Below are 27,696 nucleotides of genomic sequence, written 5' to 3' on the forward strand. Positions count from 1 at the left end.
GGAAAGAACAACTACCTAATCTAATCACGTGCATCTATGCTCCACAGCCAGGATGTTGCACTATTGAAATTAGTTTTGGTTTTTTGGCACTTCTTTTCAGTCTCCAGAAAAAAAAACATGTTGTTATAGCCTTATATCGAGCATCAGTGTTAGAGCGAGCACATCAAGACTCGGAGGGCTTCCTGGTAGGAAAATTGAGAATCCCAACCTTCCATGCTACATGATAGGCTTAGCCATTCCACAACTACAATATGCTAAGGAATGGCTTTATTAAAATCCGGATATTGGAATTTTGACTACTTGGCTGTTGAAGCCTAACAGTATTTGAAATAAAGACATGTGTGTTTCATACATCAGGTTTAGCCATTATGGCACTTATAATATTGTGAGAAGGTGATCTATAAATTCTTCCTATTATGTGAATATTTCCACTGTAGATTAACTGCTTAAGTTTTTGTTCTTATAACTAGATGGGGAAAGGATGTGCAAGCAATGTGGCCCTTTAAAAACATTAGCACTCTGATAGACTAAATAATTATTTTTATTGTGTTTCATTTTACTATTTTATAAAATAATTATCGTACTTGTAGAAGTACCGGTAATTATATTTTTCACACACTCTCTTATTGTCACAAGGTAGGTTCTAACATAGGCTGTCTTCCGGTGCTCAGTTTGCCTTCTTTATTGGTAGTAAGACACAAATATTTTGGTATCATCTCTCTCACCACAGATGTAGAGGGCAGCACACCAGGTAGCAGCTCTCATGGTTTCAAGACTGTTTTGCACAAATGCTGAGATGCTTTCTTAGCAATCAACTATTGTAGTACTAAAGCAGAAGGTGTTCTTATCAGGGCCCAGCTTTAAGCAGTAATTTATGGTGGTCTTCTTGTTCAGAGTGATGCAGTCTCTATCCAGATCAACAGAACTGAGTGCTAGAGCCCAATTCCAATATTTGTATCTTGCATATTAAGCCTACTTCAAGAGATAGTCTTGGTTTGATGGTAGTTTCACCTCTGAGCATCTTCTGAACAGAATAGTAGGGCTATGTGTACTTTGCAGCCTGAATCCCCTCTCCCCAAGGCAAAATTAGATCTTTTGACTGGGCAAAATTAGATCTGTTGACTCTGGTAAATTGTGAAATTAAAGATGAAAGGAAATGGCACCGCCGGTACCATCAAATGTCCAAATGAAGACAGCCCCCTGCTGAAAATCAACAATAAACATGTTTTTTTTCTGTGTTCTTTCTTGCATGGATTTCATACGGAAGACCCGAGATTTCGATCCGCACCTCAACGGTGCGAATCATTTTCCATCGAAAAAAGCAACTTCAGTGAGGAGCCTCCATCATAACACCCGAGCCCCGAAGGCGTGTGGATGAGGAAGAAGAGGCAAAGCTCCCTTGCCTCACGACCACTTGCCCGCTCTTGGCGGCGCTCTTGGGTGTGGCATAAATCGCAGCCCCGAGGCAGGAGGGAGGACGGTGGGTGGGCGGGTGGGTAGGCTGGCCGTGTCAGTGCTGACGCGCTCGCACACGGATCCCGTGCGGTGACGTTGCCCTTCTCCCTTTCTCTCGCTCTTCCTTCCCCCTACTAGCCTAGAGGCCGGCGGCTGGCTACTCCCCGCGAGAAAGGCGAAGCCTCAACCCCACTGCAGGGTTCTGCTCCGGCACTGATCAGCTCTTGGCACTGAGCGGAGCCGAAGGCAAAGCGACAGCCGCGCCAAAGGGTCTCGGCAATGACGGCGTCCTGGAGGGAGAGATTCGACAAGTTCCTGCACGAGAAGAACTGCCTGACCAATGTGCTGGCTAAAATTGAGAGCAAGACCGGCGTCAGCAGGTCCTATGTCGCCATCGGTGAGTGTTGTGCTTCATCCTCACCCAGCCTTGCAGAGGGAATTTGGCCCGCCGAAGCTTCGATGTTCTCTAACGGTGGGGGAGGAGGGGGAGGAATGGAGGCTTCTCTGGAAGACGAACCCCGCCTTGGAGTGGACGTTTGTTTGCTTTGCTAGCAGATGTGGCCTTGGCTCGCCTCGGAAGTCTTTCTTCCCTTCTCCAGGCCACGGCCCAGTGACAATATGGGCCTGTCTGTAAGATGCTGCAATGACTGGCGCGATCTTTCTAGCTAGGAGGGGTAGCCAGCCTTGTCTTAAGTACGCAACGTTCCCTCTCGGCTTGTTTTGTTCTTCCACTGCACCCTTAGGGCATAGTGAGAACTTGACGGCTCTCCTCCACCTCGCCACAGGGAGAATGGTGGCGCAGGTAGTCCTCGACTTACAACCACAACCACAAGCTGCTAAGTGAGAAATTTCTTCGGTGAGCTTTGCCCCAATTTTATGACTTTTCTTGCCACATCTGTTAAGTGAATCACTGCAGTTGCTAAATTGGTAACCCAGTTGATCAGTGAATCTGGCTTCCTCATAGACTTTGCTTCTTGTAGAAGGTGATTACATGACCCTGGGACACTGTCACCGTCATAAATGTGAATCAGTTGTCAAGCACCCAATGTAAATCATGTTACCAGGGGATGCTGCAACCGTCATAAGTGTGAAAAATGGCCATGTCACTAAGTAAACTGTTGTAAGTCAAGGACTACTTGTACTTGGAACTTCTACTTTCTATCATATTTATTGATAATCTTGCAGGGCATCTTGTGCGGGTAGTTCAGAGAAATGCTTGCCAAAATTCCTGGGATATTGAATGATGAAATAGTAGCCTGGCTGGCAGGGCTCCCGTTACGGCAAATTAGATTCCCCCACCCCCTTACAGCTCTTCAGGGCAACTTCTAAGGCTAAGCCTTCTTGTGGGGGAAAAAAGAGCTTGGAAGTGTAAATGGGATCATCTCCTCAGGAAACAGAACTCCCTTCAGCAGTTTTAGGGAAAGCATAATTGTACATAAATAAAGGGTAGTAATTGACTCGCTGACCTGTCTTGATTTCTTCTCTCATCTGGCATGCATCCCTTTAGTATAACAGGTTAGCTCCTTCTTACATTCCTGTTTTGTCCGCACCCTTTCCTATGTCTTCTATCTGAAACTTGTAGGTAAATGGCAAGCTGACTTCATCCTGAATGTAACTTTTGGTAAGAGTGAGTGAGCTGAAAGTTTGGCCCTATGGAAATATTTTCCATTTCTTCTCTGTTTCTTCTTTTAATAAAAGGTTGCTCCTCTATGTAACAGGACCTCATCATGTTTCCCACCCATCTAGTAAGTCTCCATCTTGATTGATGGATTGACTTTCTGCTTTTTCTTTCAGCCATTATTGCTGTGCTGGCTATTTACTTGGTTATTGGCTATGGAGCATCATTGCTGTGCAACCTGATCGGATTTGGTTATCCTGCATATATCTCGTAAGTATTCTGGCAGCTAACCCTTCTCTTGCTACATGCTGGGAGTTGGTTATGGGTGAAAGATAATATTATTTCTCAGGCATGTGGTTGCCAATAGTTTGCAAACCATTACACTGTGGGGACTGGGCTTTTATTCCCAGGCAGTGATTGCATTTGCCAGATTGCTTTTGAAATCAGCCTGTGGCATTTTAGAGATTGGGAATAAGAAGATTGGGGGCAGATGCCAATTGCAGGCCTCATTGTAGTCCTTTGCATGTTGCTGCAATGTTAGAACCAGCCATAGGCTAAAGATGAGGCGACGAACCAATGCATTGCGATAGTGTTTTGCTCTGTGTATTCCATCTCTTACTATGGAATCTACATGTACTCAGAAGGAACAAGATTGAAGGTTGATTTGAATTAGAGCTGCAACTCACCATACTGTATTTTTTCTGAGAGGATTGGAAAATATACGCTGTCTTCAGTGAAATGGGTTAGGATGCGACATTAGGATGCTCTGGTTAGCGGAGAGAAACAATTTCAGATTGTGTTTCACTTACTTAAATATAAGTAAGTCCTGTAGTAAAGGAAACCTCAGGGTGGTTTCATGTGCAGAGGTATATTGTTTACCGCTGCAGTATGGTATAAAAACTTAGTATTTGAAACTGCTGGTGCAGATCAGACATTAGAGGCAGAGTTTTTCAACTGTTTTGTGCTATTTCTAAGATGGTTGAAAATGTTCAGTTTTGAATATTGTCCAGGATGTATTTGCATGTATGAATCCCATCCAAGGGCTAAAATTAGTATTTCACTGCCATTTCTAATTTTGGTTCATTTCTTTAAATAATATTTGGGGACCTGTATTTTTCTTAAGTTTCTAAATCACTGCAGCACTTCAGCAATAGTTAGAAATAGTGAGACATTTGAATGTTGTATAATCTGTCTTGCCTGTTTTAAAAATGACTACGTTCTAAATAGGACTGGTTAAGAGTTCAGGATTTTATGTCTTTGTTACCATCTATTGATGAATCAGATTCTCAGCTCAGAAGAAAATAGGAAATTTATAACTGGGACTGTGTTTAAAAATATCTAAAATAGGAATCAGGACTAGGAAGGTGTTGAGGAAAGGGTAAAATTAATAATACATTACTTATTTGATACTTTGAAGCTGTATTTTGAAAAGAAAGAAAAACCAGAAAAGAAGAAAAACCTGATAGTGTACAAGTCCATATGTATGTTCTTCTGCTATATGGTTAATAGATTTAAATTGATTAAATAGCACAAATAAAGGATTACATTTTTCTGCACCCAGCACTGCAGTCAATTTAAAGGGTCCACTCCTGCTGCTGTCAACAAAGACAAAAAATATCTGGAAATATCCCACATAAAGTCACCTTTCAATGAAGAAACAATCTTAATGGACTATTTCATATCACTCTTGACAAATATGTTTGAAGGCCACAGCTATATTATATTATGTCATCTCTGCATTGTGTTTTGCTAACCTCCATTTTGATTATAATAATGCTTCACAGAAAACTTGCATGTGTGCATTCCTCCTTCGCTCCTTTAAAAATAAAACTGCAAGGAATGAAAGGTAGTCCAGAACTGACAGAAAAACATTGATTATTCTTGCAACACTTACTGTTTTCTGAGAGAACAGCTGCTTTAGAGTTAAGACAATATTGGCTGGACTAGATAAGCTGAGATCATGGGCACAGATATGGCTTAGCCAATTTTGCTCCATGATCTCAATATGGATAATCAGTTTAAACTAGCCACAATATTGCTTACTGTGTCACGTGGATCAGATCTGTGCCTTTATTGTATACAAGCTCTCTTATGTACATGTTTACCATTTAATGATCTGTATGTTTGATTTATTCATTATATAATGATTAGCCAATCCAAATAATACAATATTTCTCAATGTTGTCAGTTCACACCTATGGAAATCAATTTTTCCTTTTCTTCCTCCCAGTTTACAGCTTAATTTCTGTTAGACCTGTTTTGAAATACTTTGATAGAACACAGGGCAACATTTTGAAGCAGCTTCAAAACTGTTTGAAAAGTTTGTACTTACCATAGGGCCTCCCTTAGATATATTACTTTCTGTTCAGAGTTTAATAACTTCTGTATTTTGTGGTTGGAAATTCATGTTTCCTGTAAAAGATGGTATAACCATTAACATTTAACTCATTGGTGCAGGAAGGTAGCAGAAATGAGTCAGTAAAATTGCATACAAGTAGAAGGGGTGAATCTCCAATAGAATGCATTGGGTTCTTTAAGACTTATTAAATATTGATGCTCCCAGCAAGGATATAATGCAGCTTGGGAAGACAAGTCTCTATTGAAATTGCTTTTCCAGGTGCATAAACATGGAACAGTAATCTCAAGTGCCACAGCAGTGAGGACAAATGGTGAAGAAGTGCAGCATGCATGACATGCAAAGAATGTTTGTGGAGTATGGAAAAATGGATAGCCATTGGGTATTTCATATGCAAAATGTTACACATATCAAAATAGGCAAAATATGATACAGCATATGGCTTGTCATATGGTTTTAATCTGACTATGAATGCAAATTGAATGCAAATATCTCTGGATCAGTTTTTGTTGTTGCTGGTGCTATTTTTTTTATATGAACCAACAGAGTTTTCCTCCAAAATATAATTCAGATTACTTATGTAATTATACAGTCATGAAGGCTGTTCGTTGAGTAACTGTGTAATCCTGAGAAAAAAATGCTGCTTTAAAACATTACAGACAGGTGTTACATTAGCATTTCAATTTGCTCTGAAACAACTGTGAGAAATTAAATCTGAAACTTGCACAGCTCTTATAGAATATTTTGTAGGCATCATAAATCTGTTAAAAGAAGGATGATAGGTTATGGCTACATGAATAGGTAGCATTTATTGAGTTGTTTTTTGCCTAACATCTCAGAAATTAAGGTAGGCATAATCACCATTTAATTAGGCAGGGACAGGAGATTGGCTGAGTAAATAAGATTATTGCTGTCTCAGATTTAGTTACTAAATCTCTGACTGGGCTGGAAAAGACTTAGTCTCCAATACTGAAGTGTCTTAATTTTGAGGTCCCAAAAGTTTTTTTCCAAAAGGCAACTGGACTTTTTTTCTTCCTTGAAGACATTTTGCTTCTGGAGAAATCTGGTTTGAAGGGCTTCGGCGACAGACAGGAATCCACGATTGTGCGTGGTTTCTGCCTGGGCTCACTGCTGGAGCGCCCCAAGCTGGCTAGTTTTGGGGCTAAGCCACCCTGTAGAGGTGGTGAAGAGGGGGGAGACCTCCAGCAGGGTCAAGGAGAGCCGCATCTCTCCTTCTCAGCTGGCCATTAGTCCCTTTCCTGAAGGCGGTAGGAGCAGTGGTCAGAAATGGCCACCTCAAAGAAGAACTCAACCAGAAAAGAATGTGCAGAAGGAAGATAAGAAGAGAAAGTTTTGGCTAACCGGGCTAAGTTGAAAAAGTAATAACTAAGGTACCCTGGAATTTAAATTTTACAAGAAATAACATCGCTCCCAAAGAAGAGTTGGAAGCAGTGAAAGAAAGTGAAAAGGGAAAGGTTTGGCTTTTTTTTTTCTTCTCTCTCCTTCCTTATATTGACAACTAAGAGACCTAAATAAGAAATTGGAAAAATCCGCTTTGGCATCAATAGGCAATTAAGCTGAAAATATAACTAAATGCCAAAGGGACAATAAAGATTTCTGGACATTAAAAACTTTTTCTTCTATAAGCAGGAAGGGAGAGAAAAAGAATAAGGGCAGGATCTGGAAGAGGGAGGAGACTGCCTGGACTTTAAAAGAATCTAAAGTAAAATTTCAATAAGACTTCTAAAAGATACATTTTAACTGAAACTTTGCAACTAAATAGTAACCCCAGGAAGAGAAAGTGGAAAAAAGAAAGAAAGAGCAAAAAGAAACAGCTTGCGTGTATTTGGATTAGGGAAATAGAGGTAGAGAGACAAAGGGGTAAAAAGGCGAAAGAGAAGAGAGGGAAGAAGGAAAGGAAAAGAAGTTACAAAGGTCCAGAGCAAGATATAAAGAAACAGGACCTATAGAGATAATGGGTGAAAATCTAACTGAAAAAGGGATTCTGTAAAGGTACATAAGATTGTATTGTTATATTTGTAATAGAAATAACTTTAGAAAATTGGAAACAACATATGATTAGAATGAGGGATAAAATAGTGTAATTTAGTGAAATGTTTGTGAATAAAATAAATGAAATAAAATAAATGAGAAAATTGAATTAGGAAGGAACGGGAACATTTTAATTAGTCAATGTTTTATAAAATATAAGTGAAGCAGGGGGAATTAACTATGGAAAGTTTATAATTGTTCCCATAGAAGTATGATATTTAATTGAAAAGTAACATGAAAAATGTTAAGACCTTAATGAATATTAATGATAGAATTGAATTGGAATGGAATGTTGTTTTAATTACATACATTTATATTTTTTTTCAAGAATACTGTGTGTAGTTTAAGAATGTACCAAGCAGAATCCGAATGGAAGTTATGTATATGGAGTGTTATAATTTTAGGGGAAAGATATAAAGGTGTCATACTCCAATCAGTAACTACAGTAGAAATGTTGTTTAATGAGAAGAGATAATAGACAATTGAAACAGGACAGGCAAAAAATATAAATATAATGATTTGGATTGAGATGAAATAAATAAAATAAAATTGAGAAAATTAAAAGAGGGGAGAAGCCATGTAGAAAATGTAAAATAGTAATAAGATATGGAATAGAATATAAAAATGAGCATGAACCTGAATTTGCGTCTGTACAAAGAAATGTAACCCGAGATTATGTGCTTTCAAAAAAGATGTTTTATTTGTATTTCTTTACTTTTCGTGAAAACTCAAATAAAATGTACACACACAAAAAAAGAAGACATTTTGCTTCTCATCCAAAAAGCTTTCTGGAGCTTGAAAAAGCACTTTTGGCAAAACCATGACCTGGATGACAGATAATCTCCATGGACACTTACATTCAAGGCTGACTATAGTGGGCAGATTCTTAAAGGACAAAATCAGCTCCTGTTCCTGATTTAAAAAAATAAAATAAAAACTTTCAAAAAGATTAATTTTAGTAGTTCTTCATATTATATTTCTCCCGCAGGTATTATTTTCTGCTCTTGTGATTTCATGCATATAACTTATTTTATTCATTTTTTTAAAGAAATGAAGTACTTGAAATGTGGACATCTTCCTGTAAAGCAACAATTCTATTGCTGACTGAATTTTTCAAAACATAAAGGGGAAAAAAGAAGAAAAAAGTTTTTAAAAAATCAATTTATGTCTTGTCCCATCACTGTTGACCACAGTATGTCATCATACCTTAATAGTAGCAATTTCCTCTCTTATTTGGTGAGATTACTGTTGTCTTGTATCCAACCCTTGAGGAATCAGAGTTAAAACTGTTATTTCAGTACTAACGTGAAACATGCATTTCCCGTATTATTCTTATATTAACCAAGGATAGCCTCAAAGTGTATGAAATCGCTTTACCCCTCATTATCTTGCAGGGAAACTCAAGTGACTATTAATGTTTTTCAGAAGTGTTGAAAGGTACAGGCTGTGTCCTTAGGGGCCAACCTCTATTATTATGGTCTTTTCTCAGCCAACCATTGTTCTGTGATTGATGATTAGTGAACTGGAGGCTGAAACATATAAAGAACAGTTGCTGGAATTGGGTGTGTCTAGTTTAATGAAAAGAAGGACTAAGGGAGACATGATAGCAGTGTTCAGATATCTCAGGGGCTGCCACAAAGAAGAGGGAGCCAATCTATTTTCCAAAGCTCCTGAGGGCAGGAGAAGAAGCAATGGGTGGAAACTAATCAAGGAGAGAAGCAACCTAGAACTAAAGAGAAATTTCCTGACAAAACAATTAATCAGTGGAACAGTTTGCCTCCAGAAGCTGTGAATGCTCCAACACTGGAAGTTTTTAAGAAATTGGATAACCATTTGTCTGAAATGCTATAGGGTTCCTGCCTAAGCAGGGGGTTGGACTAGAAGACCTCCAAGGTCCCTTCCGACTTATTCTATTCTCTCCATCAGCCCTATATTTCCTGTGTTCCTTTCAGAACGCTTTTCCTTTTTCCCCACACACACATTCCCTCCAGAGAACATTCAAAGGAGTTGAGAGCAGAATTTAGTATTTTATTTGGAGAAGTAGAGAGGGTTACCACTTCCCCTGTATTTGTCAATTTCAGACACTTCCCTTCCAATGAAGTAAAAGAGTGGTTGTCCAGCAACTAGTAAGTTCCAGTTTGCTCATTCTATAGAACCTACCAGTAGGTAGTTGTACAAATAGATGCAGAATATGCCTTCCTCATTTTGGAGGTGGTTTCTGCCTGATATGCTCCCATATATTTCTTTATTTTGCAATATTATAAAACTTGAAAAATGCTCAATTAGACATCCAGTGTAGGGACAATCAGTTCACAATCCACAAAATGGGCAGACCTCTGAAGAAAAACTTATCCTATTATGCCTGCCATGCCTTAATTGGTGGAAGTTGTCTGTATTGGTTACTGATTTCTGAAAGAACACAGTAATAAAGTAAAAAAAAACAGATAGTGCTTGATTAACTATGGTAATTAGGAGCAGAAACTCTGTCATTAAGCAATGTGTTCATAAAGCATGACCTCATGTGACCACAACAACTTAACAGCAGTTCCAACAGTCTGGGTTACGGTTGTTAGATGGGACATTATGTAGTGGCCACTTGCAACCTCTTGCTGGCTTCTCCATTGACTTTGCTTATCAGAAACCAACAGTAAAGGTCAGAAATGGTGATCACATGACCACTGGACACTGTGACTTGTAACTGGGAGCTGGTTGCCAAGCACCCAAATCATGGTCACATTACTGTAGGGACACTGCAACTGCCATCACTCTGAGGTCCATCTGTAACTCTCCTTGTTGAGCATCATCAAAATGTTGAATCGTTTTTAAATAAGTGACCTAACCAAAGACTGCATGTAGCAATTACCTTGCCTATCATGGTATTTTCCTATTGTGTGAGTGAGTCTATTCAATGAGTTAAAACAGATGCAGAGGAGACAGAGGGGGAATTGACAAACTTAAAGGTAGGTGATAGTGTCTTAACTTAGGTTTTTCTTTCAGAGAAGCAAAACCTTTTTTATTAACACAACTCTGAGCTTTGTTGCTTTCTTTCTAGGTTCTCTGTTAAGAGATATTGTGTGTGTACGTATAATGTCTATCTGGGTTAACTTTTCATTGCACTCATTTCTCTCCTTTTTCAAACTAAATATTCCTCCATTATCTTCCTATTTATCCAAAAAACCAGCCATAATGTGATATATGCTCTCCCGTGTATAGTCCCCCATCTTCCCATTTCCCACTTTCTCCCCTCGCTCTTCTGCGAGGAGTTATTAGCATAACAATTTGCATTACTCGTAGCAAGTAATGCAGGTAGTAAGTAATATACCTAATTCACTGAAAAACTCCATTTTTGTTCCAGATGCCATCCAAAAGCAAAAAATAAAATGGTATAAGACTTCTGGAAGAGATCATCCATATATTTGTGGTCACATATCACTAGTGTGTTGATAATACTTAGAGACAATCTGTCAGATTCAGTTCTCAGAGTTATGTGGGTCTAAATGGAATGAAACAATCTGAAGTTGAATCTAAAAAAGATGGTGTTTATCCAGAAGCCATTGGTTTTCTCTCAGCTCTTGTGTTTACTCTGGAAGGAATGACATGACCCTTAAAGAAAAAAGTCCATACCTTTGGTATCTTCCTGAATCCAAAGTAGTTGAATGGCAGATGGAAGCTGTTGGGGTCCAACCTGAAGTGAGAAGATTGGTGATAATAACTCATGCCCTTGTCATCACCTGTATATTCTACTTCAGTGCTCTTTCTTGGTGATTCCTTTGAAGTTGCAATTGATGCAAAATAGAGTGGCCTGTGAACTGACTATTACAGTAAAACGCTATTACAGTAAAACGGTACCTATATTGGTGCAGCATTGGTTGTTGGTAGGCTTCCAAATGCAATTTGAACTGTTTCTTTGGATCTTTAAATCCTTCAGTATCCTGGTTCCTGTATGTTTGTAGATCTATCTTCTGTAGGTACAAATGACCAGACCAGACTAAACCACTCATCCTAGATTGGAATGCTGCAAGGCCTGGAGAAATGCATTCTGTAGTGGTCCCTGTTGTATGGGAACACCCTGTTCTTAGAGATCTGATCATTTTGAATGCACTTTGAAGGGTAGGTAGAACAGAGGGTTGTAAAAGCCAATTTTGCCTTAGGTTGGAGCATGCTACTTTGCAGTTGAAATGGTGGCCGTAGTTGATTATATTGTTTTACTGTGGGTTACCCATATTCTTTTGTTTTAATGGCTGTAAAAAACAATCTGTTTAGCCTGTCTGTATATAAATGGGAAATACATACCTACAAATAAATAAATACTGATTTTCTGTACTGAACTACCATAAAATTTAGCTAAATCTGATTTTTATTGCATATTATTTAAATTATACCCAATCAGATCAACCTACACTCAAAACAATTAATACTTGGATCAGGTGATTTCTTTATATCTGCCTGTAAGAGTTAAGGAGATTTTATTTTGCAAAAGAAAGGCATTCTCTAATGTGAAAAACTTACAAAGATATGTGAGTGCTTCCTATTCCTTCTATTCCATCCAATATATTTTTGTTACAATTGCAAGGTTTCCTCTATACTTTGTCCCTCTATGCCTTCTTTCTTTTTTTCCTTCTGCACTTCTATGTTTCTTGGAGATTGTGAATCTATACTTCTCCCCACCTGTATTAAGGTTGCTGCTTTATTGGCAACTCTGCTGTATTGATTCTGTTGGGAGCAAGTCTCAAATGGGAAGGAAAGCAGCAAGCTCTTACACAATTTCATACCTTACAGAAATGAACAATTGAAAGAGATTTGATTTTTTTTTTTGACCAATTCAAATGTATTCAGATACTGGAGGATTTATAATAGCCTCCTGAAACTTCTAGGTAGAGAACCTGATAGTTCATCCAGGGATGGGATTCCAGCGATTCAGACCGGTTCTGTAGAACCAGTTGTTACAATTCTACGCAGTTTAGAGAACCGGCAAATTGTGTCCTGGCTGGCCTCGCCCCTCTCCTCCTGCCCAGCCTCCCCTCCCAGTCAGTCCATATCGTGCATGTGCAACATCGCTGACTGCATTCTCCCCCAAACCTATGCATTTATGATTGCGTATTCATAGCAACTCTAGCTGGAAATAATTATAGAGTGATTTAGCAGTCAATAAAAAGTGGTTGATTCTGATCTTAATGACTCAGGACAAAAAAAAGATTCAGAAGGATGAATAATTTGTTGACATGAGTAGCTGCTTGCATTGCTTTCCTGTAACTTTTCCATCAATCTGTCTAATTGTTTAAAATGAACACATATGCATTGTCTTATATCATTACTGGCTACCGGTCATAATCCTTCTACCTTGATATTATTCTTGAAATCAGAATATGTATTTATGCTATTAGTTAATTTAAAAAAAATTGGGTTCACAGCTAGTTGATCCTGAATATCAAGTCGTGAGTCAATGGAGAGTTGTGGATATTCTCTATTTACTTAGGGGGGGATAATGCTAAATCTGAAAGTTCCCTGGATTTTTACCAAATTCAGTGAGATGTTCAGGTTGTATTTAGAAATTCCTCCCCAGGCATCTATTCATTTATCTGTTTTGAATAGTATGCTTGTAGATATAACTATGGTAAGAAAAAAAAGTCTGCTACCAATTTTGGAAATATAGCTGAATGCCTCCTTCAATATATTCATCTGCCTTCAATGGATACTCATTTTCAGTAGAAAAATCTACCCTTTGCTGTCTCAGCTTTTTGTTGTAGACTATTTGCCCTTGCTTACTGTTGACAAGGTCACCCAATTCGCACATACACTATGCCATAATGTGACTGACTTGTTTTTGGCTGAGAATAATATTAGAACAAGATAACCAAATAAATATTGTTTATTTTAGGCTAATACAGGTAGTCCTATGTTAAGTGAGTTTTGCCCCATTCTGCGACCTTTCTTGCCACTGCTGTTAAGTAAATCTCAACCTTAAGCAGTTATTAAGTTAGTGGCGTAGTTGTAGAGTGAATCCAGCTTCCTCATTGATTTTACATGTCAGAAAGTCACAAAGGGTGATCACATGACCCGGGACATTACAACCTCATAAATACGAGCCAGTTGCCAAGTGTCCAAAATTTGGTCACACGACTATGAGGATGCTGCGACTGTCATAACTCTGAAAAATGGCCATAGGTCTCTATTTTCAGTGCAGTTCTAAAAGTCACTAAATGAGTGGTTAGTGGAAGGAGGACTGCCTGTAAATCATAATTTGAAACAATGCTTTCTTCTTGTCTTACTGATTGCAGTACTTAGCATATAGCATATAAGAAGTTGCATGGTTTGTTTGGAGTTTCCTGGCATAATCCTGATTTGATTTTGTTCCTTTCCTAAATATCTGGCCCAAAAGGTAGGCAAACAAACTAAGAACTGGTCGAAGAAACATATCCTACAGATACTTTTTCTTATTTATAATGCTAACCCTAGCGTGTTTCTGGCTTCTTCAAGAGTTTATGATTAAAGCAGCCATAACTTCTTTAATCAAAATAGGTTGACTGATGATATGTCAACATACTGAATCGTACTTGTAATTAACAATAAAACATTACACTTCTGTTTCTGCAGCTTTAGTCTTACTGTTCTCTTACTGTTATCTTATTTCTTCCTCTAGCAGTTCTTGCACCAAAACCAGTTAATCTTGTTTTTCATCTATTTTGCATTATTGAAACCACATGTCTTTGTACTATAGTTGAAACATGTAACTTCAGAGTCTTCTTCTGATGGAAGTCTTGCCTACTGTAGTCTTGTTCCTCATTTATTAGTTTTAATTTTTTATCTGAATTCAAATATACCTTTGTCAGGAAGAATAACCAAGAATAATATTTATTTCTTGTGCAATGGATAGCATAAGTATAGATATTTGCATGCATAGCTATCTTACTAAGATTACGGTATGCATGTAAACCACAGAAACAGAGTATGAAGCAATAAACAATGAAATTAAAGGCATGAGACAAGAAAAAGTAAATGAAGTACAGTTATATCTAATTTATGTCCATACCATTGGCTATAGTTTTCTATACTTTTCTAACCTTGCACACCATTCTTGTTTCAACTACATCCATATTCCAATTCATGTAAAATTTCAGCGCGCCCTCCTTTTTTGTTAATTATCTAATCACCTCCATTCTCTCTCATTCCTCTCAAACCATTCCCTTATCCATTCTATGTGGCCACACCTTTTTATGCACTATTTTTGCACTGGTCACTTATATCAACACAGCATGCCTTATACATTTTTCCATGAATATATTAAACCAGGGATCCCCAACCCCCAGTCCATGGACCGGCACCAGGCCACAGCATGCCAGCAACCATGCCATGCAAACAAGCGAAGCCCCATCTGTGGGATGCAGGCAGCATGCAAAACCACACCTACTTTGGTCCAAGGAAAAATCTCCACGGAACTAATCCCTGGTGCCCAAAAGGTTGGGGTCCACTGCATTCAACAGCCAATGACAGACTTCTCTGTGTTCTGCTGTTGCATATCTAAAACTTTTCCAATGCAGAGAAATTTCACAGATATACAGGGCCAATAAGTTTCATGGCAGATGAATTAAGTGAGAAAATAATTCCATGAAGATAATGTATCTGTATTAAGCCTATGACCAGAAGACCTCCAATATTCCTTCCAACCTTATGAGTCTATACGATTGGGATAAAATTAAAATGAAGGAATGTTGAAAGCAAATTTGCAATGGGAGTGGCAATGTTTATCTTCCTGTAGTCATTCTGCTTTGGTCTAATTTTTTTTTATACTTGTTTCTGTTTCTTTCATTTCCCCCTCCAGAGCTCCATTATCTTGTAGTTTTCATTAATCCTATCCATCTTTCATCATAAATAATCAAATCAATATTGCTTATAAATATCTATTCATTATATTGAGGTTGACTAGTGCATTTGTATACTTAACTATACTCAGATAGTCCTCAACTTATGACCACAATTGTGACCAGAATTTCAGCTGCTATGCAGTGCAGTTAAGTGAATTGTTTTATAACTGGACCCCATTTTTTTTCCCATTTTTGCCGCAGTCATTTAGTGAGTCACATAGTTTTTACGTGAATATAAAGCACACAGCCATAGAATAGGTTATTTGAGTAGAAAATTGGCCAGGTTTATGTTCCATTTGCTTATCTCCTTTTTATTTGTTCCTTCAGCATCAAAGCCATCGAAAGCCCTAACAAAGATGATGATACACAGTGGCTGACCTACTGGGTTGTGTATGGAATCTTCAGCATAGCAGAATTTTTCTCTGACATCTTTCTGTCTTGGTTCCCATTCTACTTTTTGATGAAGGTTTGTGGTCTTCTGCTCCCCATATGCATATACCTCTCTCAAGAAACATGCATCACAATGTGAAATATAAGCTTGGATGGTGGAATGACTATAATGAAATGTAGCTTAATCTTAGCTTATAAAGTAACTCTAATTTATACAATGAACTTGTATGATGAACTACAATGATCTCCAAATGTGATTTAGTTTTCAAACTTATCAAGTCTTGGTTCTTATAAGAAAATGCTTCTTAAACCAAAACTTATTGGCTGGACTAGTGACAGTATCCAAGCAATAAGGGGATAACAGCATTTCTTCATTCATAAAAAAATAAATTTCAGTATCATACATTCATGCAAACTTCCATTTGCTTTTAAACATCTCTTTTTCAAAAGTTAGTATTAGTGTGCTTTGTAGTTGCATTTATATCAAACAGTATTGGGACAATTTCAAAATTACAGGTAATCCTTTAAGCAGCCAGATCATGATCACATGACTGCAGAAGGGGGTGCAACATTTTGCATTGTCTAGAAGTGCTTTACACCATTGGTCCTCAACTCTCAAGCCACAAACCAGTACCGGTCCATGGCCTGTTAGGCACTGGGCCATGCAATTGGTACACGAATGAGTGAAACTTCATCTGTACATCTAGGTTGCACATAAAACCATCCCCCTTTAGGCCATAGAAGACTATTTTTCTTCCGAAATCAATCCCTGGTGACAGAAAAATTGGGGACCACTGCTTTACAGGCCGTTTTTTTCTTAAACCTAAGATATGCCCCAGTATTGGAAAAAGCATGAAATTTTTCATTATTTCTCTCTATCAGTTTTGAAAAACGTATTTGTAAACTTTCTATTTGGGGAAACATGCATGAATCTAATTTTGCTACCTTTTGTTTAGAGGATTTTATTCTCCTAATTATGTACATACCTGGAAGAAGCCAGTTCAAACTACTTTTATATTATTGCCAAGAAATCACACAGCTGTGTCCATCAAGTCACAAGAAATGAAACCTGATTTGAAGGAGAAATTATTTTATTTTAAATTTATTTTTATTAATAGATGTGTCATAAGCAAGGCACATTGATTTCCTAAATCTTTCTTCTCATATTCTAATGCATAAGGAGATGCAAGGATAACGTTCAGGAATTTCTGCTGTTGAATTTCTGTGAATAAACTCAGATAGTATATTCCACCAGCTATGGAGAATTACTTCGTGCTCTAGGATTAGAGATTAGTGGAAAAACTAATCACACTAAGTGTTCCTTTATTTCCAGTTTTTGAATTGATGAAGATCTAAGAGTTTTAGACTGGATAAGTTTTAGACTGGATACCGATTTTTTTTTAAAAAAAAAACAAGTACAATATATTTACCTGCAATATACTTAATGTCTTTTGCAGGGGTTTGTGAGACCCATAAAATATTTGTAGCGCTTTATTGTCCAAAATTATTCACATTGTTATAGTTTCCGTGCAAAATATTATCTTCATATGACAGATGAGATGAGGAAGCAATGCTAAAGCTAATGGATTTATCATACTGAGAATTTTGGTCTAGGAAGCTGCAGCATTAGGATTATAATATTTAAATACTGCTGGTCACTGCATCCCAGTCTGTTTCTTATTTGCTCTTTCTGTTTGTACAGTGTGGCTTTCTGGTGTGGTGTATGGCCCCAAGTCCCTCAAATGGAGCAGAGTTCCTTTATCACAAAATTATCCGCCCTTTCTTCTTGAGGCATGAGGCTCAGCTGGACAATGTAATGAAGGAGTTTAAAGAAAAGGCTGGAGAGACAACAGACACCATTACCAAGGAAGGTAAGCTGAGGCCAGCAAGGCCAATTTCAAACAAGTCTATTTTGTAGATAATTATACATTAATACATTGCTTTTAGTTAAGTTAATCGGAAAAAAAACCACCAATTTACAGCGAGATTTGCTGTGAGGAAGTGTGTCTGTTTCTGAACTATGTGAGTGCAGAATTTATTATATATTTTGAAAAACTCAGTGGTCATTTTTCAAGATAAGTCTCCATACCAGCCTTTCTGAAAGTGCTATTTCTCCAAATGTATATGATTTCATTCACATAGGCTGGGCATTCTAAGAAATTTATTTCAGAAACTCTAGGTTGAGAAAGGCTGATCTATTAGGTCTGCAGCAATGAGCTATAGACTTTATGGACATGAAATTTCAGAAGAAAGTAGAATTGTCATGGAGGAAGATTGTGATACTTATGTATTCATTTTCCCAAATGATAGCAGCCAAAATAAGTAATTAAGTATATTAATTAAATATGCAGATATATTTAGCTTATGTAATTTATACTGATTACACCATGTTGAGTACTTGTAAGTTGTTTAATAATGCAGTACAAAATTATGTATTAAGGAGTGGAATAATTCCATTTTAGTTAGACATGGAGTATGTTGACTACTCCATTCCATTCCCTCTTTTCATTATTTCTATTCCTAGTTCTTTATTACTATGTGTAAATGTCGATGTTGTTCCATAAGAGTTGAACATAATTTGGTGTTTCTACTCATGTAAATGTAACAATAATTTTGAGTTACCTTGTTATAATACTGTTAAAAATAATGGATTTCTTTCCTTCTTTTAGTTAAAAAAGCTGCAATAAATTTACTGGGTGATGAGAAGAAGAGCACCTAAAGCAATTAACTGGAAGAAATTTCTCCTTATCACTACCTTTATACAGTGTGATGTTTCTGGGGACTGTGATACAGTAATTTGAATAATGTTGCCTTGTAAACCTTTTTGAGTTTATTAAAAGAATGTATTGTAAGATTGCTTGCTGTTTTTGCAGTTTTCTGTATTGAAAGTAAGCATTTTTATTTAATGTCACTGCAGTAGATGGCATCTAAAGCTTATACAGTTTCTAAGCAGAAAGAAGATTTTCAGTAATATCTTATTTGCCTTTCATGTAATTTTCAAAAATATGCCCCAGGCGCTGAATCCATTTGTGCATGCAGCAACTGTATGTACAAAATTCATTTCATATTCAACTCATTCTTGCTATAGCATAGTTTAATATCAGTGTAATGATAGTAATTTGGTGTGCGTAATTTTGTATAAATACAAGGAATAATAATTAATTAGCCATGTGTGTTGCTGTGTAGCTTTTTTCACACAGGCCTTCTCCAATTCTTATAATGTTGCAAGAATAAAGAGAGGTGACAGTGCTGGAAACTGATTTTCTGCTTGCAGTACAGATTGGTTGTAACTTATATCTGGTTTATTATGTGTATATTGACTTAGCCATTCTCTTTAAACACCGAAAAATGAACCCTTTGCCCAAAGTTATTGAACATCATCATATTGGAAAGTCTGATAGCACTTTTTCTGACTAACATATTTTATTAAAAGGCTAAGCTTTCTTGAGCTGTGGCTCACCTAATTAGATGTAGAAAACACAGCTCATAAAAAGTCTGTGTTTTTTAAAATCTGCTGTTCAAAAACAGGTGCTACAAGAATACTGAATTTTTGCTAATGCATAGGCTGGCTCTCCTCCTACAATATTACCTGAGTGATGTAATCAAACAACTGGCATTAAAGCAAAGAAAAGAAATTTTCCTCTTCCCCATTGGCACTCTATTCTGGTTCACTGAACTTCAATCCTGTAATGGGCTTTTATAGTGATGGTGTTTCATGTGAGCAATCCCAGATGATGCTTGCTCAGTTTCTAAAATAAATGTTTAAAAAGGACTCTATTGTGTTCTTCTATGTGTTTTAGTTTATGGCACCATTAGATTTTACTTGGTTCTTGAATGCTATTCACTCTATAGAATTCCTATGGTTTTCAGCTTTATTTTTAATTTAAAAACATACAGCAGCAAGATGAGGGAACAATGTGTGCTTATGAAAGCAAGTAAGTGGGCAGTCACATCTCATATACAAACATTTCTTTTTCTCAAATGCACTGGCCTAGTTGCCACAAAAAGCTGAAGCAGAGTTCTTTACTATTGGCTACATAGAAATTTGCCATTCAACTGTTAGATAAACCAGGCAAAAACAGTTTAATAAACCATTATTAAAACCCTGATCTAACATTTGCAAATGTACCTAGTATGGCTAAAGTGGATTTGTTTAAAAGTGGATTTTATAGTCTACTATTTAACAATGATTTTAGTGATGTTTCAAAATGTGTTTCTTCAGCAAAGGTACTGTGATGATGTGTTTGAATCCCTTCTCTGTAGGAAGGATGATGATCCATCCCACAGATAGTAAGAAATATTGAGTGAAACATTAAACCAGGGGTCTCCAACCTTAGCAATTTTAAGACTTGTGGACTTCAACTCCCTGAGTTCCTCAGCCAGCAAATCTTAAAGTTTAATTGCATTAAACTACCCGTGCTAATATCCATCACCATAATCTAGTAGGAATTAATTTTCCCACTAACTTTGGGAATTTCCCAATATTGCAAATAGCACAGAATCTCAACACAGATTTCAAAAGAAAGGGATTTAAAAATAAAATCATTTAAATTCTAGAGATGTAGTAAAGAACAAAAGGGGGGGTGTCTCTCAGAAATAGTAATCTCTAATAAAAAAAAATTATTCAAACTCAACGTCCAACTGTCTTCATAGAAATATGCATGTAATTTTATTGGCAACAATATAGAAGTGGTTTGCTGATGTCGCTTTGTAGATATTGTTAATTTCCCAACCTAAATTGCAACTCTTAGATTCCTGATATCATCCTAAGCAGGCCTAATTCTGCTAATCGAGTTGAACAGCTAGGTTGCTGCTCCATAGCTGCACACACCATCTTACTGAAACCTAAATCCCATTAGTATAAATAACAAGCACACAAAATGTGGTCTATATACTTCACTATGTAAAGTGAGATAATATAGATCACTAAACCCAATGATATATTGTATTGTTGCCAAAAACTATTTTTGCTACATATACTTCTTTATTAAGTTCCTTCTGGAAAAATCCACATCATGCCTGCAATCATCTGGAAAGTAAAGATAGAAGTGTGCAAATCAAACCAGGCCAGGTGGGACGTTTTCCCATTTGGAACTGCACTAATGTTAATTTGCACGGGACTAAGAAAACATCAACATATTACCTAGGGAAGAGGTTTATACACTTGACCTTTTATTTCGTAATTTTATGCCCTTGGAATAATTTCAGTGTAAGGGAATATTATTGAATAGCTGAAATTGATACAGAAAGATGTGGAGAATGATATAAATTAAAATTAACATCAGTGTTGGGATTCCAGCTATTACCCTAATTAAATCATGAGCCGTGAGGCATTCAAAAAGCTTCAAAGAATTCATTAGGAGCGACATATTGGCATGACCTATATGTAGCTGATTCTGAGACACGTAATTCACTGTCACCCTTGACCCTAGTTTCCCCCCACCCCTCTGGGTGTATCATAATTCATATTCTCCAATGAAACATCCATATTCTCCAATGAAACATGTCCATAGCCAAGAGTCATCAATCATATTGCCCAATTAGAGATTTGTGCGGTAGAAACTCCAGTCAGTTAATACAATCTTTGCAAGGTATGCATGGAATGCACTTTCGCTTCCAAACTGCTGCATTGCTCTTTCAAACTCCTCCCCACTTTCTGTTGGCGGCTATAAAACAGCATAGAAAATGCTTTATAAGTTGACAGTCAGCACCATAAAAGTGAATCTCCATTAATTGCTGATGCAAATATCTTCACAATTATAAGCTACAGTAAAAATAAGTCTTCTCTTTCATCCCCCTAAACTAAATCTTGAGGAAGTGCTGAAGCTAAAAATATATGATCTTAACAGTTTTGAGTTTGGTGAAAGAAAAATCACTACTTTTCACATGAAGAAAGAAATATTGCCCTCAAAATAAATTTCCACTATATATTATAGATAGAAATGTGTCATAGACTTTCCCATATCCTATTATTTATATTAACTATATGAAACATTGATGGTACATCTTTCTGTTTCAATTTAGAAATGCTGATTATCTTGAATAATGTTATGGTAGATTTTTTTTAAAAAAGTGTAAGTAAAAATAAGAACTAAACAGAACCCACAAAATTTAAAAATACATAATTATTATACATACAATGCTGGACCAAGCCTGGGTCTATGGACTTTTCAACTATTGTTACCAATGTTTTCTTTTAAAAAGTATTTTAGACAATCTTAGGTATTTTGGCTCATGAAATACAGTTGTTGTAACTCTCCTAGGCATGACATTTTATCCACCTCCATTGAAAAATGATATAACTGGAAACACTGCTTAGCAATAAAAACATTCTAAACAGTTTAATTCAAACGTATGTTTATTGTAATAAAGAAAAATTGTTTCATAAGCCCAAGTTCACAGTGACAATGTGTTTCATTGTAAAATTATCAAGTGAAAATGTATCCAAGGCAAAAACAAATAGCTTTGCACTCATTTGTCGATATAGTTCAATACATTAAAACGTTCTTTTTCTATATATTTTAAAAACTAGAGAATTTTCTGGATATGTTCCCAAATGGTTCAACCATAATTTTATGCAAAATGAAACTCATTCTAATTCAAAACTACACAAAATAGCTTTGCATGTTCTCATTGGTCTGTCGAACTGTCATTTGAAGTCATTATTCTTCTGTAACCATTTGAACATGTAGCATTAGTCCATGTCACATTCATTTCTTCTTTTTTCCTTTATTTTTTTTGCCACCTTCTCCTTGCTGTAGACTTTGGTCACTGCCTCCCATTTTCTGTGTCCTTGTTTTCAGTTTGGGAATTGTTTCTGCTGCATATAACATCACTGCCTTACCTAAATAGAGAAAAGAAAAAATTTCATCCAGAAGAGGGTAACTAGGAATTACCCACCATTTGCACTTCATAATGTGCAGCTTTTGCTTCCATCTATAAATGAACAAAAGGAACAAACCAGTCTTGTGCATATTTATAACACTCACGTGTTGGAAACTGAGGCTGACATAGATTACCATCTTCCTGCTTCAGCTGAATGCGAACTCTACCCCTATATTGCGCATCACGGTTCCATTCCCTGGAATACATTTTGTTTTTCTAATACATGGAGAAAAAAAATCAAAACATTACAAGCAAGCATAAGCAAAATAAAAATGCTTATAATTATAACTCTACTTTGGGAGCAAGAACCATTAAATTAACAGTCCTAATAGTTACAAAGGAATAACTAATATAGGGCTGAACTGTTTATTTTAATAGTTAATGGTATTACCTTAGTAATTCAAAGGAAAGCTCTGTAAGAAAGGCTACTTGACACCATGAAACAATTTGAAAGTTCTACTATTAAAGGGTTTTTTTATGCCAAGGATTTCAAAGAAGGATTTTCCAGCTCATTATCTTAATTATAGTATGCCAGTATAAGCATTTCAGATATATAACTCTCCAGAGTGTTGTTAATGCTCTATTAGAAGAATGTGTTCTGTAATCCCTAACCTTTTCCCTTTATAACATTGTCCTCTGTAAGGTCTGCTGCTTTCATTACTCAAAGGAAGGGAAGGACATTTGTCACAATATTACTTCCGTGAGTTTGACTCTTCTTACTCCTTCCCCTTTATCACCAATTGTGGAATTATAGTTTTGGTTAAGTGTACAGTAGGAAATAACAAAAAAATTACCTCCAAAAGCACATTAAGACCAACTGCTGCACAAACATCTTGGATTTCTGTAGATGTAGGATTTTCAATAGCCTACACAAAAAGAAAAAAAAACCCACACCACGCCAGATATTTTTTAGCATCTTTGATTCCTTGCCACCAATTAAGCTGTGGTGCGCACAGATCAGTTGTTATCAGCTAATACTACAGAATTTGGAGCCTTCAGCTTTTTATTACAATAGCATTAAAATGATTGTGTGCATCTTACCCATTACAGGAAAAAGAAAAAAACAATTCCTAAAATATATTGAGGAACAATTGACTGAAACAACAAAAATAAATAAAAGATAATAAAATGGAAGTATGGCCCATAATGTATATAAATTAATGTGAACATGCACAGCTTTAAATTTTGCAAGCCATATGCCAACTTTAAAAATTGGCACTGACAACCCTTGCCAATTAGTTACCTGATACCAAAAGAAAAAAAAAAGCAAAGAAATTTTCATATAACAAAAATGTTAGTTAACCATGGAGTAATTATAACTTGCAACTGAACTTTTTAATGTTCCTATAAACAAATCACTCAACCAAGTATTTTTATATATGCAAGACATAAGTATGTAGTGGCAAAACTAACACTGTGGGTCAATGAATATATACAGTGAGAAATGCATTATTTAAAGCAAATACAGATACACCTTAGTATCTGATTAATAACGCTCCATGAAATAACTTGATACCGATATCACACAAATATTTTATTCTGCATGGTTTCCAAATTATGTATTTGATGCACAGATTTTCTTTCCTCCCATCACCCACAATTACTTTGTCAAGAGGTATTCTTCTTCCTTCTGCTATTGTCTTCTTGTTATTTATGTAGGCTGGATATATACAGATAAACCTAAAGCAAGAAACAAGAATTGAAAGCTGTTAGGAAACATAAGAGAATATTTCTTCATATTCAAATATTCTTCCAAATATGATGTATGCAGCTCCCAAAGTAAAGATATCTACTATGGCTAAGAAGTCAGTGAAAGGGCTTATTTTTATATTTATAAAGTTTAACTAAACAATTACAATGGGTACTTGTTTCAAAGACACTGCCTAACCTAAACAGGAAACTAGGGGCAAAAAAAGCAATGGGAGCAGGAGCAACTTCTGATTAGAACTGATCTGCCTGGCTGCCAGAAGGCTAAGGTGGGATCACTCGACTGAACTTCCGGCAACAATGTAGAAGTGCAGGACCACTGAAGTGACCACACATTTGCCAAATTGTCCTATGATGCACTGTTTGGCCCAGTTAAAAGTTACTAACATTTTAATAATATATAGATAAAACTGAACTGGGTAATAAAAACATTTTGGCAATGGTTTGCTCTCCATTCTTGTTTCAATTTAGTTTCTGAAAGTTTTGTTACAGATTCCGTAACATCATCAGCAGGATTTTCTTGTCCTGTTTTTCTTAGCTTATAAATATCTTGTCAGTGTGCTCAGGTAGTCATCTGATTGGTTGTTCATTTGGAGCTATATTTAAATTCTGAGCAGCTGATTGGTTCTCTTGTTGACGGGTTGTTTGAATGGTCTGGTTTCTTAATATATGTAAGAATAGGACAAGAAAATACCGCTGAGGTTATCTACTCTGGTAATGAAACGTTCAGAAACAAAATTGGAACAAGCTTGGAAAACAAACCACTGCCAAAATCTAAAGTATTTTCTATTATTTCAAAATAAAAACATTTGTCTATTTATATCCTACCTTTATTATGTTTTATAAATAACTCAAGGTAGCAAACAACATACCTAATACTCCTTCCACCTCTTATTTTTTTCACAGTAAGAGGAGGATATTGGGCTGAGAGAAAGTGAGTGGTCCAAAGTCACTCAGTCAACTTTCATGTCTCAGGCAAAACCCAGGATCTCCTGGTTTCTAGCCTGGTACCTTAATCACTAGCCAAATGGATTCTCCAAAATACATGGATTTTATGACTGAATTCAGTGTTGCCAAGTGCCAATCCTTACCAAGAAGTATCAGCAGGTTTTAAGGATTCCTAAGGCTTGCAGATGCACCCCAAATAAATAAGTAAATGTTAAAATAAATAAAAGCTTCTGTCCCACCCTACTTCTTTTAAAGTAGGAAACTAAGCTGAATTAAAAAACCTGACAGGAAGATTATGAAATTGAATGGCTAATTTGCTGTCTTTTTTGCAGATCCTACCTCTAATATTTTAAATAGATTTAAACACAGTTGCTTATCACAACTGCAGATGTAAACCACTTTTTTTATAGGAATCGTTTCTCCTCCCTCACACACAGGATGACATATGCAGTGTTCAACTGGTGGGCTGGAACCTGAGCAAGACACTTCATGGGGTTACAAGAGCAACATTACCACCAACCAGGGATATGACTAAAGAGAAGAGGCTCCCCAAATGTGTGGGCATCTGCAGGGAGGGCATGAATGGACACCTGCAGGAAAAGCACCTACAAGGAGGGCATGGATATCACAGCATCATGGCAGCGTCATACAAATTATGAGAACACTCAATTAATACAACTTATATAATCAGACATTTGTATGACACACGAGGAGGCATGTGACCTCAGGCTTTTTATGGATGCCTATTCCACTCCATTGTGCGCTGCCAAAAAAAAAAACCCATCTCAGAAATTTAGATAACGGATTGTCTTAAGGAAGCATCTGTTAACTCACATAAATTCATTATGCAAGCAAAGTAGGATGCTCCCTTTATAAACATTTAATCAGTTAGTGGGGTTGAGATTTTGGACCAGGAGCTGGGACACAAGGGTGTAGTTCACCCCTCATGCAAGAAATTCAGTGGGTGACTATGGGCCAGTTGCATTGTTGTTGGGAGGAAAAAGCGAAAAGAGTTCTTTGTAATCCTTTTAATGCTCTAGAACAGAGGTCTCCAAACTTGGTAACTTTAAGACTTGTGGACTTCAACTCCCAGAATTCTCCAGCCAGCATAGCTGGCTGGAGAATTCTGGGAGTTGAAGTCCACAAGTCTTAAAGTTGCCAAGTTTGAAGGCCCCTGCTCTGGAAGGAAAAGGGTTGCATTGAACGAATGAATGGCTGAAAAACATCGCTAAGCATGTTGCAGCCACTATTTCTCTGCCCTTCCTGGTAGTCCTCAACTTACAATGATTCTCATTCAATGATCATTCAAAGTTACAACAGCACGGGAAAAAGTGACTCATGACCGTTTTTCACACTTACGACCATTACAGCATCCTCACGGTCATGTGACCAAAAGCCAGATGTTTGGCAACTGGTTCGTCTTTATGACGGTTCCAGTATCCTGGGGTCAGCTTTTGCGAACCTTTTGACAAGCAAAGTCACGTGGGGAAGCCAGATTCACTTAACAACCATGTTGCTAACTTAACACGGGCGACAATTCACTTAACGGTGGCAAAGCCAAGCCGTAGTATGGGACAAACTCACTTAACAAACGACTCTCTTTGTCACAGACATTTTGGGCTCAAGTGTGGGTTGTAACTCGAGGACTACGTGTCATCAAGGGCTACCCCACAGCAGGGACCACGTAACGAAGCGCCTTTCCCAACCCGCGCAAAGCCAACGAGCTCCTTTATGGAAGCCACCGGATGGCCCAGTCGAGTTGCGTTAGGCCGAGCCCACTGTCGCCGCGACCCTGCAGCAGATGCCTCTCTCTCTCCCTCTCTCTGCGCTTCGGACACTCCCGGCCGTCGCGCCCGGCCCTTCCCCACAGCCTCCCGAGCCGAGGAGAAACCCGCGCAGCCCCGGATTAAACCAAAGCCCGCTTCGTACAACGCGCGAGTCGGGAGGCGATTCACAGCTCCCGCGTATAGAGCTTCCCATTCCCGCGTTACCGAGATTTATCGGAGGGCAAAGAGGGTGCAGCCCAAGCCATGGCCTCCGCATCGGCAGGCGGCAGCGGCTTTTCGTGACTCAGCCATTCACCGGCCACGGCGAACCGGCGACGGGAAGCGGAGAAAGCCAAACCGGCTGTCCCGCCTTCGCGTAGCGATATCGTTCGAGCTCACTGGTTAGGGGAAGTGTCGCTCATGGATACACCGAACTAAAACAGTGAGAGACTATCTCCGGTGTCGCGAGAGTTCCTGTGAGGATGGGTGACGCGTGTATGATAGAGATGGGAAACCTGCAGACCGAGATCCCTCATTTTACCACCTGGCCGGGCGGATGACGTAGCATACCGCAAAAGATGCCTCAAGATTATGGAAAAGGGGAGACTATGAAAAAAACTTTGGGGTAGGCAGTGGGTGGTGATGCCGTTCCCATGC

General features: G+C 37.5%; 2 protein-coding genes across 2 annotated transcripts; one reads left to right on the forward strand and one right to left on the reverse strand.

Moving 5' to 3' along the window:
- The first annotated feature begins 1,529 nt into the window (after positions 1 to 1,529).
- Positions 1,530 to 19,505, forward strand: REEP5 (receptor accessory protein 5). Its single transcript, XM_026719991.2, has 5 exons — positions 1,530 to 1,852; positions 3,250 to 3,343; positions 15,671 to 15,809; positions 17,436 to 17,604; positions 18,403 to 19,505. The coding sequence occupies exons 1-5, from the start codon at positions 1,735 to 1,737 to the stop codon at positions 18,450 to 18,452; spliced, it is 570 nt and encodes a 189-aa protein (XP_026575776.1). The 5' UTR covers positions 1,530 to 1,734; the 3' UTR covers positions 18,453 to 19,505.
- A 2,568-nt stretch (positions 19,506 to 22,073) lies between these two features.
- On the reverse strand, positions 22,074 to 27,497 carry SRP19 (signal recognition particle 19). The gene is made up of 5 exons (XM_026719978.2): positions 27,265 to 27,497; positions 24,223 to 24,298; positions 23,413 to 23,484; positions 22,723 to 22,834; positions 22,074 to 22,577 (listed from the first exon to the last, which is right to left on the reverse strand). The coding sequence occupies exons 1-5, from the start codon at positions 27,303 to 27,305 to the stop codon at positions 22,444 to 22,446; spliced, it is 435 nt and encodes a 144-aa protein (XP_026575763.1). The 5' UTR covers positions 27,306 to 27,497; the 3' UTR covers positions 22,074 to 22,443.
- Between the last annotated feature and the right edge of the window lie 199 nt (positions 27,498 to 27,696).

This window comes from Pseudonaja textilis, chromosome 2 (genome assembly GCF_049901715.1).
Source record: "Pseudonaja textilis isolate UNSWEBS1 chromosome 2, rPseTex1.2, whole genome shotgun sequence".
Lineage (NCBI taxonomy): Eukaryota > Metazoa > Chordata > Lepidosauria > Squamata > Elapidae > Pseudonaja > Pseudonaja textilis.